This window comes from Amblyomma mixtum, chromosome 10, assembly GCF_055824585.1.
Source record: "Amblyomma mixtum isolate Tamu chromosome 10, ASM5582458v1, whole genome shotgun sequence".
Lineage (NCBI taxonomy): Eukaryota > Metazoa > Arthropoda > Arachnida > Ixodida > Ixodidae > Amblyomma > Amblyomma mixtum.
In genome coordinates, this window is record NC_143021.1 from 115362963 (window position 1) to 115378447 (window position 15485).

At 44.1% G+C, this 15485-nt stretch overlaps 1 protein-coding gene across 1 annotated transcript in view; it reads right to left on the bottom strand.

The window, feature by feature from the left end:
* The window catches only part of LOC149326728 (tear acid lipase-like protein), an 87947-nt gene that overhangs the window by 13111 nt on the left and 59351 nt on the right, over positions 1–15485 (bottom strand). The window contains exon 7 of the mRNA XM_089564662.1: positions 11731–11802. Within this exon, the coding sequence (XP_089420788.1) occupies positions 11731–11802 (72 nt within the window). The remainder of the gene's footprint in view (positions 1–11730; positions 11803–15485) is intronic.

Below are 15485 nucleotides of genomic sequence, written 5' to 3' on the forward strand. Positions count from 1 at the left end.
AAGAAAAAGAACTACATACGACCGATGGGATCCAAACCCACGACATCCGAATTGCGAGGGCAGAGCGGACAAGCGAGCAAACGCGGGTGAATTACAGCTGAGTCAAGATAAAGGGGAAGAAATAGGCTTATTTGGGCAGGAAATGTAATGCGAAGGCGAGATAACCGCTGGTCCTTGAGGGCAACTGAGTCGATTGCAAGAGAAGGCAAACTTATCAAGGGGTGGCAGAAAGTTATTTGGGCGGATGGGATTGAGAAATTGGCCGGGATAGGGTGGGCGGCAGCTGGCAAAGCATAGACCTAATTGGAGAGATATGGGAGAGGCCGTCGCCCTGCAGTGGGCGTGGTCAGGCTGATGATGATGAGAATACCCATGAATTGTTGACGTAGGAAGCTTTAAATTTGCACTGTAGATTGTAAAAAAATGACAATCTGTATGATAGGATTTTTACCGATGGATACTGTCGCGCAGGAAAGAACAAGGAATGTAATAAAGCGACACAAGACACGTCGCTTGCAGCTTTCTGCCGTGTCGTGTTATTTTTCGCTCTACAGTATTCGGTATCAACTATTACCAACATGCCCAACCATTCGCACTGGTTCAGCATATTTTAACGCATAGGGCAGAAATGTTAATATGATCATAATAATTTAAGACCACAGTAGAGAGAGGCCAGGTGGATGGTTTCTTGACGCTCACAATGTGAACAAGGGAGTGGAATGCCTCAGATATTATGGACACCGGACATGCATGGCTCTCTGGAACCCGCGCGGCTGACGCCATCACTCAAGGCCACACTTACGGAGCGGGGGCTGAAGCCTGGCTCGCGGACCATGTACCCCAAAGCTATGCCGTAATACTGGAGCACATAAGGGGCAGTAGGAGACAGTACCCTCCGCCTGATACTAAGTTCAGCAAAAAGGAGGCAACACGCTGGCGCCAGCTTCAGACAGGTACCTTTCCGTGCTTGTCACTACAAAGGAAAATTCATCCCACTGCTTAGGAAGACGGTTGCCCAAATTTCGGGGATAGGGCTACACTGTTCCACACCACGTGTGCTTGCTATTGTAACTCGGCAGTGCCTTCACACCAAAGTCCCCCATTAGAGCAGTGGGAGACAGTCTGAACCAGCACGGTCCTGGGGCACCAGCTCGCCTGTGTACAACTAGCTTGTGCGACGGCTGTCTCCATGGGGGCCGTGGACTACACAAAAGAAATCCGAAGCGAACCACTCTGCTCCCATCGGGGAATTTTTACGAATAATGCGTATTCTTCTAAACTGCAGACGGCGCTGCCCCGTCAGTCATTCTGAAGCACGGACAACGGCGAAATACTTTAAGTCGCAGATAGCTTTGTTTTATGCGAAGTTTCGTTAATAAAACTTCGGACTTCTGAGGCGAGCAATGCGCGCCCTTGTTGCTCTTATCAAGCGATCACGGAAGAAAGCCTTCTCGCTTTTAGACAACGTGCATCTGAAGCTGATTGGGAAGCTATTCTCTCTAAACGTGACGCGAACGAGGCTTATGAATACTTCCTCGCTATATTGAAGCCAATGTACACTGCCTGTTTCCCAACAAAGACTTTTAAGCGGACTAAAAAAACCCGCAAACCATGGCTCACACCTGATCTCCTGCTTAAGATAAAAAAGAAGAATGGACTCTACCATAAATTTATCAGGACAAAAGAGATGGATAATTTGTCTATTTTCAAAGCATATCGTAACCGCCTAAACAAGGAACTTGGGAAAGCTAGGAATGAATATTTCGAAAATGATTTCGAATCAACTAAAGGGCGTAGTGACCTTGTTTGGAAAAAACTTAACAACCTTATAGCTAATGATACTGCTGCCAGAGGAATTTCTTCAGTGAAATTAAATGGTGTACAGGTGTCTGACCAGGGTTTAGCGAACGAGTTTAATAAGTACTTTGTTGGTCTTTGCCTCGACACGGACGTATATAATGACTTGAATTGATTCCCACTACTAAACAAAACGATATATCTTAATCCTGTTAATGAAGCCGAAATAATGACAATTTTCACAGAGCTTAAATATAGTACTTCATGCGATATTGATGGACTACAGATACGGCCCATAAGATCGATTCTCGACATTATTTTGCCCTACATAACACATATGTGGGCACAGCGGACCGCACATAGCCTTACGCTTCGTTGTTCTGCTTTGCACAGGTTGGTTGTTATTCTGCTACAATTAGAAGTGAATGCCGCGGTCTTTTGGTCCTGCCGTGCCCACAACGCTGTGTTATCATTGCCCAAGACGTGTTTTGTGTTTGCGCGCTGCTTTTATGTGGTGACATTGAATGTAACCCTGGGCCTGATAATTCAAATGAGGACAGTACAGAACTATTAAAGCAGTTGCTTACAGCTCATTCCAAGTTAACAGCAGAGATTGTAGCCCTCAGAACACAACAAGGAGATTTGGAAAAAACAATATCTGACTTAAACTCTCGCTTTGCGGATTTTGAAAAACAAACAGAATGTATTGATAATATGGAACGCACAATTCACGCCTTGCAGTCGAAACTGGTCTATATGGAAGATTACAGTAGACGTTCCAATTTAGTCGTTTTTGGTGTAAGCGAGGAACCAGATGAGACAGAATCTGATCTAAAACAGAAGGTTCTGACTGAAATTTTCTCGGAAACACTTGATGTCCATTGTACTTCTGTCGGTAGAATTCAACGTTTAGGAAAGAACAATGTCAACAGGCCTGTAATCATAGTTTTTCAGGATTACAATGAAAAGCAAAAAGTCCTTAAAAACGCTCACAAGCTCAAAGGAAAAAAAGTATCTATTCAGAATGACTACTCAAAGGAAACCCTCAGGAAACGAAAACTATTATGGGATAGTACTAAAACTGAGAGAGACAAGAAAATGAAGATGACCTTAATCAATGATAAGTTGCTCGTTGCTGGCCAGATGTTTTCGTGGGATGATACCACTAGCACAAGGGTGAAACTGCCATCGCGGAAATCACGAAAAAGTGAATGACGTAGTGCGCGGATCAAGAAGGAATTAAGACTTATAAACATTAATACGCGCAGTATAATCAACAAAAGCGAACAGCTTGAGGCACTTCTTCTTGGGTACAATCCACATATCGTCATCATTACGGAGACATAGCTTCGCGATGAAATAGATAACAAAGACGTTTTTCCTCCAACTTATCAAATCTATCGGCGTGACAGATTATCAAGAGGTGGTGGAGTGGCGGTTTTGGTTAAAAACAATATTCATGCGACTTTAACTCGGAAAATCGATGACCATGAAAGCATTTCCCTAAAGCTATCTTTTAGGGGCCGTTCCATTTTTCTATTTGCTGTTTACCGAGCTCCAGATTCCCCTCCTCAGTTTCTACGCGATTTGTCGGAACACATGTCATCATTCAAACATAAAAACGTAGTTCTTGTCGGTGATTTTAATTTACCTAACACTAATTGGCAGTTGGCCTCATCTAATTCACGACATTGCGCAAATGCTGAACACTTATTTGATATTATGCTGGGTCACAATTTGAAACAGGTAGTCGGACAGCCTACACGTATTCATGGCTCATCTGCTTCCATTCTTGACTTGATTTTTGTGAACCGCTCTTTTGAAATGTTTTCTGTTTCGATTCATCAAGGACTATCTGATCATGAGTTGGTGTATTTCACTTGCGATTTCGTCGCTGATAAATGTGCCGTACCGTCCAAAACCGTACTTGTAAAAGATTTCTCGCGTGCCAGGGATGAGAGTGTATTAGATTGTTTAGACCTGTGTCTCAGCACCTTTGTCGGAACTGACACATCTGATCTCTGGACCAAGTTTAAAGACATATGCACATATTGTATCAACCAATTTATTCCATCAAGAGCTAAAAAAAGTGGCAAATCTAATCCCTGGATTGAGCGAGAAATCTTGCATCTCAAAAGAAAACTTAGACGCTTAAAAGAGCCCGTGTCCCTCACAACATCATTAAAATGAAGCAGGCTTCTTTGACCAAAGCTGTTGCGGCTGCTAAGCGGCATTACTTTCAAAACATTCTGCCGAATTTCATTCGTAACGCTCCTCAGAAATTTTGGAATTTTTTAAGCAAAGAAAAAAATCCCTGCCTGCGATGATGCATGAGGGCACGTGGCTCACCAACAAAAAAGATATTGCTGACAAGTTCAATTCATATTTTCACAGTGTGCTTTCCCAACCTGCAAATAATTTCACAACTCGTGATTCTTGTTCCCAGCCTGTGCACGATCTCGTATCTCAACCTGGTATTTTTGCAATGCTTTTGAATCTTAAAACAAAAGCAACTCCTGGGCCTGACGAAATACCTAATTCATTTTTACATCGTTATGCTGAGATGGTTTCGCACTTTCTTGCTATCATTTTTCGTGCTTCTCTTTTGTCTTCAAGTCTACCACCCGATTGGAGGGTGGCCCGTGTCGTTCCCATACACAAAACAGGTGATGCCGCATTGTTTAATAATTACCGTCCCATATCGTTGACCTCTTCGTGCTGCAAACTTCTTGAACATATTGTAGCCAATTACATTAAAACATTTCTCGATGACAACAACAAATTATCGGCTTTCCAGCATGGTTTTCGCAAAGGCTTTACATCCGTAATTCACAATTTCGCTCAAGTTCTGGACAATTCCGGCCAAATAGATGTCATATTTCTAGATTTTAAGAAAGCTTTTGATTTAGTTCCGCACAATAAACTTATCCATAAACTTGAAACTATAGGTCTTCCTTCTTTTATTGTTAATTGGGTTGCGGCTTATTTATCTAACCGATTTCAATATGTTAGTACCGATGATCATTGTTCTAACGAACTTCCAGTCACTTCTGGTGTCCCGCAGGGCAGTGTCCTTGGGCAATTACTGTTTCTTATCTATATTAATGACATTACAGACATCATCTCTCATCCGGTTCAAATTAGGTTGTTTGCCGACGATTGTGTTTTGTTTAATGAAGTTAAAGTTCATGGCGACCAGATTTTACTTAATCATAACCTACAGAATGTTAGTGAATGGTGCGTTAAATGGGGGATGGAACTAAACGCCGACAAGACAGTATTTATGCGGATCACTAATAAAATAAACAGTCATTCCTTTTCATATAATCTTCCCACTCGGCACCTTTCAGAAGTCAAAGAATACAAGTACCTAGGAGTAACAGGCACAAGTTAAAACAAGCTCCCCCTAACGTTAAGCAATTGGCATATTACACCATGATTAGACCAAAACTTGAGTATGCATGCACTGTTTGGGATCCTCACACAAAGACTAACATTAATGCCCTTGAAAGAATTCAGCGCAAAGCAGTTCGGTTTATATTTTCTAAATATCGCACCACTGACTCACCATCTGCTCTGTTGCTTCAACATAATATACAGTCCCTTGAAACTCGGCGTAGAATACTAAGGTTAAGATTTCTCTTTCTATTGAAAACTAACAAACTGTCAATGGCCCCCGATTTGTATCTCCAACCGATAACGTCCAGGTCAACCAGAAACAGGCACACTGAATCGTTAAAACCTTACTTTGCCAGAACTAACATATTCGAATTCTCTTTTTTTCCCCGCACCATTACCGAGTGGAATCAGTTACCACCATCATCAACACTTGACATTGATGCCATTGAACAGGCCGTTCATTGATTTTTTTTACTTGCCTTGTACTTTTTGTTTTGTGCTTTTTTGTATTGTGTTTATTGTGCCCCTCCTGCCAGGGCCCTTCACTGGGCTTGCAGTATGTCCTAAATAAATAAATAAATAAATAAATATAATTATTCTATGTATTGCAAATGCTGTTTTTCCTCACGAAATGCAAGTTGCCCGCTGTTCTGTACTTTTTAAGAAGGGTGATAGGAACCAGCTAGGCAATTACCGCCCGATATCAATTCTTCCAATATTCTCAAAGGTACTTGAAAAAGCGCTTCACAAACGCTTTTCGGCATTTGAATCCAGACACCACATACTTACCAAATCACAATATGGATTTAGAAAGCACCTTTCCACAGAATTTGCACTGTTAGATCAGAAGGAATATATACTAAAACAATTTGAACAGAATAGGATAGTTTTAGGAATATTCATTGATTTCACAAAGGCCTTTGACCTTATAAATCATCAATTACTTCTCCAGAAGCTTGAACGCTACGGCTTCCGCGGGCACGCAGCATCGATAGTTCAGTCATATCTTCAATATCGCCGGCAGGCTGTTAGTGTAAATGGCTTCATGTCTCAAACTCTCCCTGTTCGCTGCGGTGTACCGCAAGGGAGTATACTCGGTCCTTTTCTTTTCAATCTTCATATTAATGACATCGTCAATGTATTTCCCCTCACAAAATTTATTATATACGCAGGCGATACCAGCATATTCTTGGCTGGTGAAAATGCTAATGAGTTAATAGATACAGCAAACTGCATGCTCGAACATCTAGAGCAGTGGACACAAAAAAATTGCATTACAAATTAATGTAAACAAAACAAAAGCAGTTATCTTCCGGGCCAAGAATAAACAAGTTCACCTGACAAAACAATTATGTTTGCGAACTTGTCCACTGGAAATAGTGGCACATTTCAAAACCCTGGGGGTTGTCTTTAATCAGCAAAAGTCCTGGGACGATCACATAGCCCACATAACTTCTAAGTGGTCGCAAATAATTGGTATACTCCATCGCAACCGTGAAATCTTGCCGTCTTGTGTTATGATGTTAGTTTATCGCTCTTTATTCCGTTCTCGCTTTAACTACTGTAGCCTTATCTGGGGTACTACAACACAGGAAAATCTGAGCAAATTACTCGTATTGCAAAAAAAGGCAATGGAATTGTTAAGAGATTACCAAGGTTACATCACACAGGAGAAATATTTTTAGAGCACAAAATTATACCAGTAACAAAAATCTATGACTATCGCCTTAGCCGAACGCTTAAACAGGAATTTTTGAATGAAACGTCTTTTATTCAAAATCTTTCAGGCCTGAAAAGGCGCGAACAAACTTATGAAACAAGAAATAATGACATGTGGCAAACTAATACATTTCGAACATCCTACGGTCTGCAAACTTTAGAAAACCGCCTTCCACGACTTCTTAAAGATCTACTAAAACAGAATATAACACCCCAATGTGTAACATTTCAGAGACTTCTAACTTACTATCTTTGTAACATTTAATGCAATTCTTCATGCAACGAAAACAGCCGCCTTGGAACTGTTGGTGTTCCTGGCTCGTATTCATATGTTTTCTATTAAAGTGTCTTTACCATGCAATTGCGTTGTGTTAAATATTCGAATTCCTTATTTCTTTTTGCCATGTGTTTATGGTTTTGTACTGCTTTAAATATATGTGCCAGGTGCATCTGTTTTGTAACATGTTTCTGTACTGTCTTTTAGTGCGGTGTGCTCATCGCACGTAGTTTTCGCTTTACCTTGTATATTTTGTTTTTGCGCCACTTTGTATGCTGCCAAAAAGGGGGGCCGTTGCTCTGTCAAGCTGTTGAAACACAGCTTTTACTTCGGTCCCCTGCATGATCATGTACAACGTGGTGATCAAATAAACATATAAAATATTATTATTATATATTATACTATATTATATTATATTATACTATATTATATTATATTATATTATATTATATTATATTATATTATATTTGAGAGCTTTCATCTGGATGCTCCAATAACAGTAAGGAACATATCTTTTTGCTGAAATGCCCGAAAGAACTGCAGCACGATTGTTTTTACCGAATTATTTGGACGGCATACTGCGTTCTTAAGGTTCTGGCCGTATGCCAGCTGGCTGTTAATTTGTTGGTTGGTTTGGTTGGTTTATGGAGTTTAACGTCCCAAAGCGACTGAGGCAATGAGAGAAGCGGCTCTTTATTTGTGAAGAAATCTATTTTGTTGGTGCTTATATTACGCCCTGTAACAAATGACATTTTAACCGTTCAAATTCTTTGTTTTTAATGCGCAGCATTCAACTACATGAATCCCACATTCGGAGTGTGTTGGTGATTGTGTGTGTCGAGGGAGACTTCTGGAGGGTGCAGGTTGGTCGAGGAAAGCTTTTAACTGGCGGGTGACCCATCTCGAATGTTGAAACAGCTGGCTCCTCACGATGGTTAAGCTAAGTGGCGAGTGGAGGTGGATGTGTGAGTTCGGGGTGAGGTCCTGAGATGGGCTTCAACGGCGCTCACTCTCCAAACGGGCGGCGAGTCGCTACGCCGCACACGCTCGCCGCGGCTCGTCCAAACGGAGCACTGCGCGCGGCGCATGGGCGCATGCGGTCGGCGCGGTGGCCGGCAGGCCAGCGCTCGCTCGCCGTGAAGCCTCGACGGTCAGTGTGCCGCTTCTGCACCGATCTTGAGGCACTCGTATTCAAGACGAGATCAGGCCACTCGAGGGACCACCACCAACAGAAGAGGAGCTCTTGGAAAAAATAAATTGCCGACGGTTGCGTTACTTTCTAATGCGAAATTTGAGCGCAGCTCATCAGCTGTTTTAGCTTCTAAATATATTGAGGCAAAGAATTCGAGCAAGACATATATGTACCATTACAGACAACTTTAGAAGGAGCTCACTTAACAAAACACGTTGTGGGGCTAGTCGGTGAAGCATGGCTTCTTGATGAAGGTTTTTTTAGCACTACAAGAAACGAGGACACAGAAGGAGGAGCGAAGAGAGCAATTAAGTTATCGAGAGTTTGCGGGAGGCGGCGTGTGTTGCGCATAGGAACGTTACGCGGCGAAGAAATAGCAGCGACTGCTGATGCTACTGACGCTACTAGCGAGTCAAGTGAACGTGGCTCTGCGTTTCGGCTTGGGCTGCACGCACCGTGATCCGCTGATGCCGAGCCTGCACTTCGGCAACCGGAGAACACCGTGCGCTATCGCACGGTCGCCGCCCCGAAGGAAGAGGGTGGGGGGGGGTGAGTGGGTACACCAGTGGCGAACGTCTTGAGCGTCCAGGAGCGTCTCCTGGATGCTTTCGGCTTTCGGTCCAGGAGAACTGGCGCCAGGAGCGCGCGCAGCTAGAGCAGCGCGCTGCCCCGACTGCGGAGCTGGTTACATGGGACACCGGCGACGCCACGAAACGCAGCAACGGGCGCCAAAAATCTACGCTCTAAAAAAGAAAACGCCCACGCGCAGCCTTACTGCGCATTCCTATTAAGGCAGTGAAGCGGGATGATGATAAGAATCAGAGTCCACAACAGATCCGGAAAGCCGGAAAGCGAAGGCTGAGAAGGCGCGCGCCCCAGCTCCCGAGCCAAAGAGGGCCGTCTCCACCACGCGCGCGCACAGCAATCACGCCATCTGCGGCGCTCGTGTCGCTGCGACATCAGCGCCCTCCTTTGTTAGTTAAGGTAACTAAGCAAGCTAAGGAGGGTGCATCGAGGGGGAAGCCAACCATAAGGGAAAGTTGGGGGGCAAAGTCCCCATATCGTGCGACTATGTTCCGAGCCCGCGGCAGCACGAACAGGTCAGCTACGCTGGCCACCGCACGAGGGCACTATGCTATCACCGCAGCCGATCAGGCCTCGTGATAAACCACGACACACTCTTCATCTGTGCAATGCCATCAACGTCCACCTGCGGCGCAGATCAGATCTGCTTAACCTCAGTCTAACGTCGTCGCCGCCAGGGATGCCAACTGCCGAGCAAAACAAAACCTTGAGCCAACGAGGCCAAACACTCGCGTCTACTTAACTACGTTAAAAAATTCATGGGGACACTTTGTTGACCTAAAGTGCGGTGAGGCGGAAGCCTTAAGCGCAGTGTTGCTGCTTGTGTCACTGATGTGTGGTTAAGATGTTGAGCTTCGCCTCTAAGAGTGGAATGCGACAGCGTCTTGCAACGCTGCCAGGGGAGTCCACAAAACGCCATCGCCCGTTCGGCTCTACGCCCTGCTCGTCGGTAAATTGGTTTTTGAGTAAAGGAAATGTATCTGTCTCGCATATCTCGGTGGACACCTGAACCTTGCCGTAACGGGAAGGGAGGAAGATGGGAGTGAACGAAAAGACCGTATTCACAGACGCGCCTTTGTTCATTCCAAACCATCGAGCTGGCGTGGCGGATTGGTTATCGTGCTCGTCTCGCACTACGGAGACCCGACTTTGATTCCCCAACTCGACGAATTTCCTGCTCGGTTTTATTTATATATCTTGTCGGACTAGGAAGGTTAATTAGACTAATAACTAAACTCAGTAACAGTTACTTGGAGCATCACTATACCATCCCTTTAATTGGCTGCATGGTTACTAGCCAAAGTACAATTGGCCTCGTTTGAAACTCGCGCACTGGGACGTCACGACCATTTGGACCAATTGAAAAGCGTGACATTTCTGTCGACAACTCCTGCTTACAACGATGAGGCATTAAAGGCTTCTGTCTTAAAATCCTTCCAATCTTTTTACTTCTATAAAGGTTGATTCGTCCTTGCCGTGTACTTGAGATTGTAGGTGGTTTCCTTGCACGAAGTCACATGTAGGTTCAATCTACCCTGAAGCACCCGATAAGGAACCGATGTCAGGAGGAATGTCACCTTCCCAGCCCCCTTTGCTGTTCTGTGTATTCAGTGTTAATTCATACGTGTAGGCTCATACTTTGCGCGTTACCCTTATTCGGTTTGTTATAATTGTTTTTTCTGCTTTTGCATGCGGTTTCCACTCATGTAATGGCCCTTCAACAGGGCTGACAGTATCAATAAAGAAAGAAGAAGAAAGGAGGTACAGGACGAACATCTTTTTTTTCGTAGGCAACTCCAAATGGCTTTGAAGAGTCGCTTCGTGCATGCAGCTATATGGGCGTTCAGCCGACACCGACAATGTATCGATGCTGGTGTGCACGCGTACCAGCTTTTAGCGCTCCAAAGCCTTAAGTAGGTTTGGAATGGCCAGTCACGATTGGGCTTACCGAGGTTTTTCCAGGAGTCTGCATCTAGTTTCCCGTCAGTAAAGTGGAGGGCCCCGATGTAGGCTGAATGTCAGGGTGTAGACTCTGTTCTCCCTTGCTTTACTGATATATCTTATGCGGAATCAAAATAGCGAAACCCAGTTTCGCCCTCCCACAGGTTTTCTACAGGGGTCCATGCAAATATCTGAGGGTTTTCTCGAGATCCAATTACCCACGTGGTTCTAACCGCTTTCTATTCATAGAAATCAACCATGGTATCAGTTTATCTGGTCAACCATGGTATCAGTGGCTGCTCCTCAGCTAATCTCCACGGATTGGGAAATTAAAGTGGAACTTTCGGCATGTTCTTTCAAGTGTCAGCAAAGATCACTATAGACATCATATGGGGCGCAAAGTAATATGGCGTAAAATTTTTCATGGCGTAAGCCTAGCATTTATACTCTGGGAGGCATTTGCTGACAACATTGTGAGTTTCAGTCAAAAGTTGAAGTTGAGACATGTGTATGGTTTCGATTGAAACAGCACCTATATTTATTCAGAGTTTTCCATTATTTCTCTAGTGCCTCTTCTGAGGACTATGGGATGAAAGGCGGAGAAAAACTACCAAACTAGCGCGTCGCAGTGTTCGCTCACAGCCACACGAAGTCCGCACACGAGGTTCAAACAGCCAACTTAGTGTGCAAAAGCACTAGCTGTTTGTGAAATACTCCTCGCGGCCGGTGACTGAAACTGCCACCGGTTTCGACATATTTGTGACAAAAATCCCCGGCAAACATCCACAAAGGTGCTCCTTGAGATCAGGAGTCCGCTTACCTGCGTAAAGTGGCGTAGGTTCTGATACGATGTGCCGATCAGAGAATGAGCCAAATACACTGGTGTTCTTGTCTGAAACGAGAAGAATTTTAATGGTATATAGGCAAACAGTATGTTACTTGGAACTGTGTTCATGTCTAACATACAAATATTTTGAATATTTAAATATTGTAAGAAACTGTTCTGGAAACATTGAAGGCAATGTTGCATTCTTCTGATGTGTAGCAAAATATTTCTTTTAGGGTGTTGCTATCGTTCGCATCGAGCAGGACTGTTATAGAAAACCAATGGCGAGCGCTTTTGACGATATAAAAAACGATAAAAGCAAAAAATTCACGACTGCCGCCGCGTAGTCGACGATAACAATGGTGTCAAAATGATACCTTACATTATATGAAAAAATTTGGTTCATAAACTGTTTCCTGATCAAAAGCAGTTTGGTCCATAATTGCTATGAGGCCTTGAGAGGCGCTGTATAAACTACAAGGGTTAATTTTAAATTCAACGAAACAAAACGGCCACTCAGTCAGTTCGGAAAACGAAGTATCGGAAAATGTACGAAACTGCTGGAAAATTTATACACTTGAGCTGCACAGTATCTTTGCTCTCTCCAGCACCAGGTCGCCAACTTGGAACATGCTTGCATAAGTGTGCACTAGCCTCTTTTTTTTTCGTTCCTTTGCATTGATCTCATCAAAAAAAAAAAAAAAAGGCGCATATCCCCAAAGCTGCGCTAAACCAGGCATAATATGCGGCGAAGCCGGCCACACATTTCCAGCTCGGAGAAGCGTTGAGGCTGAGGTTTGGATTCTTTTTTGTGCTACGTGCTGGATCAGCGTTCTTTGACAAAGCAAGCGATATCGAAAATAAAACTGGGGACAGTGCAGCTGGCACGCGCCAGCCCAAACAAAAAGGCGTGTTATGTGCGTCATGCTTTTGGGTGTGGAATAGTTCAGTAAGTTGGATCTCGAAGAACACGGCCTTCAGAGAATTTTATATCTTTAAATCACAAATGATTTTATTTTTACATCGCAGGCCAGGATGCAGGTCGATGCAGGTTCAAGCCGGCGAGGGAGAACGAAATATTTGTCGGCTACAGCACAACAGCTTTAGGAAATGTGCTTATTTGGAAAGCTTGCAAACAGAATAATAGAGCAGAAATAAAAAAGCCTAAAAATTAGAACTGCATGGCAGGATTATTGAATGCACGGCCAATGAAGCGTAAACCACCACCACCGGTTGACTGCGTCTTTTGTGCAGAAGTCAGTGTTCTTAAAGACTCATTAAAATTACTCCTTTCTGACTGTTCATAGTTTGAAATTTTTTGCTTCCTTTGAGGTAGAAAACTAGGAGGTACCTCCTTTCCGGCCAGCTTGAGACTTCGCTGTAAATGTCTTGTTTTCCGGACTGTATTCCACGCACTATACATTATTTTATTTTTAAAGGTCATTTGTGACAGCCGAAGAAATTTAGCGTGGCTGTTAAAGTAAACAGAAAACAGGATCCGACTGTGGCGGCGACATTTTACCGTGCTAAATCATATAGCCAAATTAGATGCATATAGAATCAGCTTCAATAAAAAAAAATGTTACTACTGGCGGTACTTTCATTTTTGAGCAGATGCGAAAAACCTCTATGAATAACGTCACTGGTGTTGCAGTCCTTCTTGTAGATCAGTTGCGATGGATATAAAAAGTGAAGAGCCTATAAGAGCCCGCGCCATATCATGATTATCTCTCCGAAGGATCCACATTTTCCGCCTTGGTATGGCTCGAAATAAGTCTAGTGGAGCGTTATGAAGCCGCAAAGTCGAACACAGGAGGAGGGGAGAAAGAATTTGAAGTCGATGAAAGGAACAGATGTCGGCTGCTTCCGTGAAAGATCTGAAGAAAATCTGGGCTGCCTCCTTGAAACATCAGCGAACTATATATAAAAGTTGCTTACTTAACTTGAGCCGAAATTTGTCACCGCGGACTCTCCACCGTCTACGGACTATCAAGCAAAAGCCTTTTATTTGAGTCCAAAGTATGAACCCCTCGTACTTCATACTGGTGGTGGGCTGCAGCCCAGAAAATATGGTATTCCTATCGAAACCCCTGCGAGTGACTGTTAAATTTTATGCGCTCTTATCTCTTAAAGAGCTCTCTAAGTTAAGCACACAACACAAGCGCACAATATACATAGATGAGAGAAGGCAACAGTATTTGAAATCAAAGAAAGCATCGAGGAATTTTTTTATTGGTGATGCCGATCAAACTGGGAAATTAGTATAGTAATGAATATCCAAAATGAAAGATAATTTGACGGAAAGTAGAAAAAAAATTAAAAGCGTTCCACTGGCGGGATCAGAAGCCACGACCACAGTCTGTCATGCACTTCGCTTTACGAAGTAAAGTTGGAAGTAAGAGCGCTTTTGTGCGCAGTGCTTCCTTCTTGGGGCCACGTTAAAAGGGTAAGCAAAATCCTCACGTCTGTGGTTTGCGCCAGAATTGCCTTTTTTGATCTTCTCCGTTCTGCTTGTTCTGTAGAAAGCACGGCATGGGTTGCTGACAACACCTTTCGGTCCATCACCAAGTTGGCCTCCCAGATGACTGAATGCCAGATCATGAATGGCAGTTTACCAGTATCCCCCAAGAGAAAAGTATACAACAGCTGTATCTTACCGATACTCACCTATGGGGCAAAAACGTGGAGGCTAACAAAGAGGGTTCAGCTTAAGTTAAGGACAACGCAGCGAGCTATGGAAAGAAAAATGGTAGGTGTAACGTTAAGAGATCGGAAGCGGGCGGAGTGGGTGAGCAAACGCGGGTTAATGATATCCTTGTCGAAATCAAGAGGAAGAAGTGGGCTTGGGCAGGGCATGTGATGCGAAGGCAAGATAACCGCTGGTCCTTAAGGGTAACGGAGTGGATTCCAAGAGTAGGTAAACGTAGCAGGCCACGGGAGAAAGTTTAGTGGGCGGATGAGATTCAGAAATTTGAGGGAACACGGTGGCCGCAACTGGCGAAGGACAGGGTTAATTGGAGAGATATGGGAGAGGCCTTTGCCCTGCAGGGGGGGCGTAGTCAGGCTGATGATGACGATGACTGAGCAACTGTAAACATGCATGCGCAATAGTTTGCCGATGATTGGTTGGTTTGGTTTGGTTTATGGGGTTTAACGTCCCAAAGCGACTAAGGCTATGAGAGACGCCGTAGTGGAGGGCTCCGGAAATTTCGACCACCTGGTGTTCTTTAACGTGCACTGACATCGCACAGTACACGGGCCTCTAGAATTTCTCCCCCAAACAAATTCAACCGCCGCGGCCGGGATCGAACCCGCGTCTTTCGGGTCAGCAGCCGAGCGCCATAACCACTGAGCCACCGCGGCGGCCGTTTGCCGATGAAAAACAAGAAGTGGCAAGAAGAAGAAAAGTGATGAAGGTTTGGTGGCAACGATTGATGTTAATCTGCCAGAGAAGTTGAAATATATTTTGGAAAAAGAACCGAAGTACGTAGTGGAACCAATAGTGCCGCCACATGAACTGATGGCCGTCAAGCGACAAATTGCAAGAAAAGCCACATCGGAGGAGCAAGAAAGATGGCTACTGGAGGGGGTTGAACCCCTTCTAAAGTCTGGTTATCCGAACACCACAAGGCGCAAGGAAATTTCAACAGGAGCCGTCTTGTCGTTCTGCAGAAAGAATCAATTCCGTCTACTACAAGCAGGTGTGTGTTTCGTCTTGTGCGTGTGTTTCGTCTCTCTTGTCCGTGTCT